General features: G+C 29.4%; 1 protein-coding gene across 1 annotated transcript; it reads left to right on the top strand.

Annotated features, from left to right (window-relative positions):
* Positions 1 to 3363: 3363 nt before the first annotated feature.
* On the top strand, positions 3364 to 5733 carry LOC132739612 (muscarinic acetylcholine receptor M4-like). The gene has a single exon (XM_060727361.1). The coding sequence runs from the start codon at positions 3970 to 3972 to the stop codon at positions 5386 to 5388; it is 1419 nt and encodes a 472-aa protein (XP_060583344.1). The 5' UTR covers positions 3364 to 3969; the 3' UTR covers positions 5389 to 5733.
* The last annotated feature ends 363 nt before the right edge of the window (positions 5734 to 6096 follow it).

The following is a 6096-nucleotide window of genomic DNA, read 5'->3' as shown; positions in this document are numbered from 1 at the left end:
AAACGAATTAATAAGGTTACATAGATGTTACAAGGTTGTTACATAGTTGTTACAGCATTGTTACAAATCGTTACGAGAGTTTGAGAATGAAATGAAAATTTTTCACACATTATTGTTACAAATGTTACAGGTTGTTACAAGTGTTTACAGCACAATCCTTAAAAATGGTCAGAAAAACGGAAATAATAAGGTTACATAGATTTACAATGTTGTTACATAGTTGTTACAGTATTGTTACAAATGTTACGAAGGTTGAGAATGAAATGAAAAATTTCACACATTATTTGTTACAAATGTTACAGGTTTTACAAGTGTTACAGAACAAGCCTTGGAAATGACCAGAAATCGGAATTAATAAGGTTACATATATGTTACAAGGTTGTTATACATAGTTGTTACAGTATTGTACAAATGTAACGAGAGTTGAGAATGCAAATGAAAATTTCACACATTATTGTTACAAATGTTACAGTTGTTTACAAGTGTTACAGCACAAGCCTTAAAAAAATGGTCAGAAAACGAAAATAAGTAAGGTTACATTAGATGTTTTACAAGTTGTTACATAGTTGTTAACAGTATTGTTACAAATTGTTACAAAGGTTGAGAATGAAATAAAAAATTCACACATTATTGTTACAAAATGTTACAGTTGTTACAAGTGTTACAGCACAAGCCTTAAAAAGTGGTCAGAAAACGGAATTAATTAGTTACATAGATGTTACAATGTTGTTACATAGTTGTTACAGTATTGTTACAAATGTTACGAGAGTTGAGAATAAAATGAAAATTTTCACAGATAATTGTTACAAATTGTTACAGGTTGTTACAAGTGTTACAGCACAAGCCTTAAAAATGTCAGAAAACGGAAATAAATTTAAGGTTTACATAGATGTTACAAGGTTGTTACATAGTTGCTACAGTATTGTTTACAAATGTTACGAAGGTTGAGAATGAAATGAAAAATTCACAGATAATTGTTACAAATGTTACAGGTTGTTTACAAGTGTTACAGCACAAGCCTTAAAAAATGGTCAGAAAACGGAATTAATTAGGTTACATAGATGTTACAATGTTGTTACATAGTTGTTACAGTATTGTTACAAATGTTACGAAGAGTTGAGAATAAAATGAAATTTCACACATAATTGTTACAAATGTTACAGGTTGTTACAAGTGTATACAGCACAAGCCTTAAAAATGGTCAGAGAACGGAATTAATAAAGTTACATAGATGTTACAATGTTGTTTACATAGTTTGTTACAGCATTGTTACATAGGTTACGAAGGTTGAGAATGAAATGAAAATTTCACACATTATTGTTACAAATGTTACAGGTTGTTACAAGTGTTACAGCACAAGCCTTAAAAATGGTCAGAAAACGGAATTAATAAGGTTACATAGATGTTACATAGTTGTTACATAGTTGTTACAGTATTGTTACAAATGTTACGAGAGTTGAGAATAAAATGAAAATTTCACAGATAATTGTTACAAATGTTACAGGTTGTTACAAGTGTTACAGCACAAGCCTTGAAAATGAACATTTCTACATACTTTTTACGACTGATTTCAAAACACATATAAGTTACCTTAAGGGTTACAGCCTTTATATGTGTTACATCGATGTTACGTACATGTTACTTAGAGTTATACTTGTAACATATTAGAAGTGTTTCATTAAATTGCGCCCATTTTGTGCCCTATCTCTTTGAATTATATCGCTTTTTCCTCTTTTTGTCATTATTAAAATATTTTTCATATTTTCATTTGTTCGTTTATAGTAGCAATATGCAAGTTAGTCTTATGGAAAGATTGACGAGTTTTTTGTGTTTTGTGTTTTAATAGCATTTAGAAGCTGCAGTTTATTCTATTTTTGTATAGAAAAAGAGTAACATGTTGCAAAATAACAAAATGTTTAACTTTATATGTATATTTTAATCATGATTTTGAATATAAGAACTACCCGAGCTTTGTTTAAAGTAAAACATATATATTATAAATATTACGCATTAAAACAGGAATAGGGAAATATTAAAAGATAAAAAGCATGAATGAAAAAATGTTAAATATGCAATTAGCGTGAACTCGAAGATGAGTTTCATTTTATGATGGTGTATTTATATATTATCAAAATTGTTATACTATGTTTAAATTTTCTCGAGTTAATGTCAGGTGAATTTTGTTTTTCAAAAACAAAAACTCAAAATGTAGCCGATTTCAATAGAGTTAACAGTTTACATTTTATCGTGCTTTAGAAATAAAATTTAACGTATAGCTACTTTTAGTTAAACCATTCAGAGTTTAAGCTTATATTTTATATCTTTGTACTGTAAGTATTTTCATTAATACATAACATAGTCACATTCACATACCACGTGTAAAAAATAAGCGACGACGTCAGAATAGCACTTCATATTTTGGTAAATTTTTAAATATGTGATGCCCTTATTTTAATCATATTTATCAAACACTCTTTTCATATATTTGTTTTGTTTCTTTATAGCGACTTAACTGTTTTAACTGAGACTACAATTGTTCGTGCTGTTTTGGTTATTTTATCATATCTGTATTTGTGGACTTTTTACATAAAAATCATAAATGACATATAAACAAGTGATTAGCAACAATATAATATATTCATACTATAGTATCATAATACAGTTTCCACTGAAAAAAATAGTCAGACCATAAAGACAATTTAATTTTTTTTCTTTTCTTAACACGATACTGTATCTTTTATTTAACATGCATAAATTTGAGAACCCATTGTAGTTTGTGGCAGTATAATAATTTGAAAGTATATCAGTTTAGAAATAAAACAAGGAATATAAGTCAATAAACAGACAGTAGCTAGAAGCTAGGTATTCAGCTCCATACATATTAATTTCCAGCAAATACATGGGAAACTCATATAAATAAATCATTCTTAATGAATATTACATATCATAACATTTATGTTTGGTTCTGTTATCAATCATATTTTGAATTGAACATGTGTTTATGTTTTCCTGCTTCATTCACTTGTTTTTCAAAGCAGATTGTATCTGGGAATCGACCATTAACTAAGTTAAAGTAGCGTTGGGTTTATTATATATTCAGTCAATAAATAGAGCGTATTTATTGGTTGAATTTTCTTTCAGTTAAAACAAGTTATTAGTGACATAATCGAGTAATACATGTTAGATAACTACAAACCGCTAATTGAAATAAAACCAAAACTAATGTTTAACTTTAAACATGATACAGTGGTGTTTTATTTTACTCCGATAGTATGAATGAATGTACTCCTGCTTGTAATTTCCATTTCATCATGATAGATCACGTCAGCTGAACACCTTTTCAAAATATCTTCATCTCTTTACAGATCACAGACTAGCTCGGAGGGAAAAACTTACCAAACAAGTGCCTTCAGAGGTAAACAAGAGTGTTAATGAGATTCTTTGGACAACTAATTGAAGAAAAACATAACGTTTAATTAAATTGGCAGATGCCTTAGAAGTGATGAACATTCGAATATCCTACAAAATAGTTAAGAATTGCTAACATGATATTTATAAGCATATGCTTAAGTTAATTAACATACTGAATTTATGATGAATTAGTTCTCCTAAGATGATATATCAACAAAGAGAAGATTAAACGGGATATTAAATGATGTTATTTTAACTATAAAAGGATTATCAAAAGGCTTCAATGTTGTTAGTACAAAAATAATTGACAGCCTCTCTTAGGAACGGAAAATTATTCACTTACAATCGTTAGAATGCAAAATATTTTATAACAAACTCGACTTAATGGTTGTTTACAATCGAAAATAGATTTTGCACTCAAACAGAAACACAATATAATCATCAAGGGAGGCAATGTCTTTCAAGTTGTATTAAAACGACATATAGGCTGAGTAATCTTGTGAATAGTTTTCAGCATTGTAGAACAAATGGTGTATTTATAGATAAAAGTAGTGGATCATGGAATCTAGCTTTACTTACCGAGACTTGATGACAGAGAATCGTGACCTAATTCAACTGAATTTGACCAACATCACTGAAGATGTGGAAGAAAACAATATTCTATATGAATACAACTTGAAAGAATTTAAATCAAAGTTACCGGCAATACTTTACACATCTATTTTAATGCTCATTGGAACACCAGGGAACGCCATTGTGTTGTATGTTTATTTCTTTAAATGGAGGAAGAGTACATCAAGGATGTTTATATTGTTTTTAACCGCACTGGATTTAATCAATTGTATGACAACTTTACCAATGGAAATATACATAATGATATATTCAGTAATTCTTGATAAACCTTGGCTTTGTAAGGTGACGCGATTTTCTACGTATATACTAAATAGCTCGTCAGCGGCTATTCTGGTAGCAATTGCTTTTGACAGATTTCGACGGATCTGTCGACCTCATGGACCTCAATTTAGTGCTCAGAGGTCAAAATACATGTGCATAGGCTGTATATTAATTGCCTTGACAATAACTTGGCCGTCTTTACTATTTTATGGAACAAGAACTATTCCGTTAGGAAATGTTAATGGCAAATCATGTTTGTTAGAAAATAGATATGACCGATCAATATATCCAACCATATTTTTCATATTACAGATGGCAAGTACAGTTGCTATATTCACCACATTATCAGTTTTGTATTATTTTGTTGGAATACAAGTATGTAAACATCGGAAGATGCGATTGATACGAAAAGCTGAAAGTGCTGCTGCTAAGAGTATGATAGAAAAAGAAAATTCATCGCCAAGTAAAGATGAAACTCTGATGCAAGAATCTGATTCAACCGAATTAAAGAAATCACAGATAAGACGGAAGTCTTTAAAAAAAACTAAATCTGATGGTATAGAATTAAAACAATTGGAAGTCCCCCAGCTTAATTTGAGTCATTCATTTAATGAAATTTCTGCTGCTGACACTGTTTCTACGTGTGACGGAAAATGTGAGACTATTGTATCTGTTCCCATCGAGCAACGGAACGGTGGCTCGAGCAAAGAGAGACCACGGACTAGTAAAAAGAAATTTAAAAAGAGGAAAGGGACGTTGAAAGATTCGTTAACGAAAATGAACGGACATTGTATGCACATGAAGATACGTATCGGACGGTCAACATTAATGTTGTTTCTTATTACCTGTGCATACATAATTAGTTTTCTACCGTTTTATATTATTGCCATTATCCGCCAGACTTACTCGGATTTCTTGAGCCAATTAGAAGGCACTAGTTATATGACATATAACGTGTTTTTGAGATCCTACCTTTTATCTAGTGCTATAAATCCTATAATTTATTCGTTTTGTAATGCTCAATTTCGAACATTCTGTCTTGATATGTGCCGAAGAAAACAGAATAGAAGAGTAACATTGTAAAGTTTTTGTAGTATGTACTTGTAAGTTTTGTCTTAATAAAATGCTCAGATATATAAAGTAGTATTTAGTTTGTAGCATGATCTTTTTCATTATTTTTTAATAAAATTTTAATTTGCAAAATTGTCATTTAAATATCGTTGAAAATTCACGTATTATATATTGCTTGTTTAATTTCAAAAGTATTTAATAAAATATTTAGAATATTTGATGCAAATTGCTCATTAACATAACAATAAAAATAAATTTCTACACAACATTTTCATAGTTAACAAAATAGGAACTGGTTCAATAACTTATTATCAGTCATCATGAATATTCATGTAATCATTACTTAATCAAACGTTTGATCTCATGTCGTAGTAAATAAGGTTTTTTTTCTAATAAATTTGTATGTGTAATGCAGTTATATATCTCTTTTTTAGATTAAATCCTAGGTTAAAAGTAACTAAACTCATTCCAAACTATTTAGAAGATAACCTCACTGTAGATGTATATAGGAACAATTTTAACTCTCAAATATTTTATTTTCATGTACATGTATAAGCACTTGCATTATCTATCAATATCAGAATTTCTCTGAATGTTAGAGGAAACTGAATTTGCCCGGAGGGAATATACTTTGTCATTACATTAAATTCACACATTAAATTCACACAAAATAACAGAATCATGTAAAGAGGCAAATCTTTATGACAAATGAAAGTCATT

Source organism: Ruditapes philippinarum, unplaced genomic scaffold (genome assembly GCF_026571515.1).
Source record: "Ruditapes philippinarum isolate M1 unplaced genomic scaffold, ASM2657151v2 ctg6811_1_1_1_1, whole genome shotgun sequence".
In the NCBI taxonomy this organism is placed as follows: domain Eukaryota; kingdom Metazoa; phylum Mollusca; class Bivalvia; order Venerida; family Veneridae; genus Ruditapes; species Ruditapes philippinarum.
This window is presented reverse-complemented; position numbering and strand designations above follow the sequence as displayed.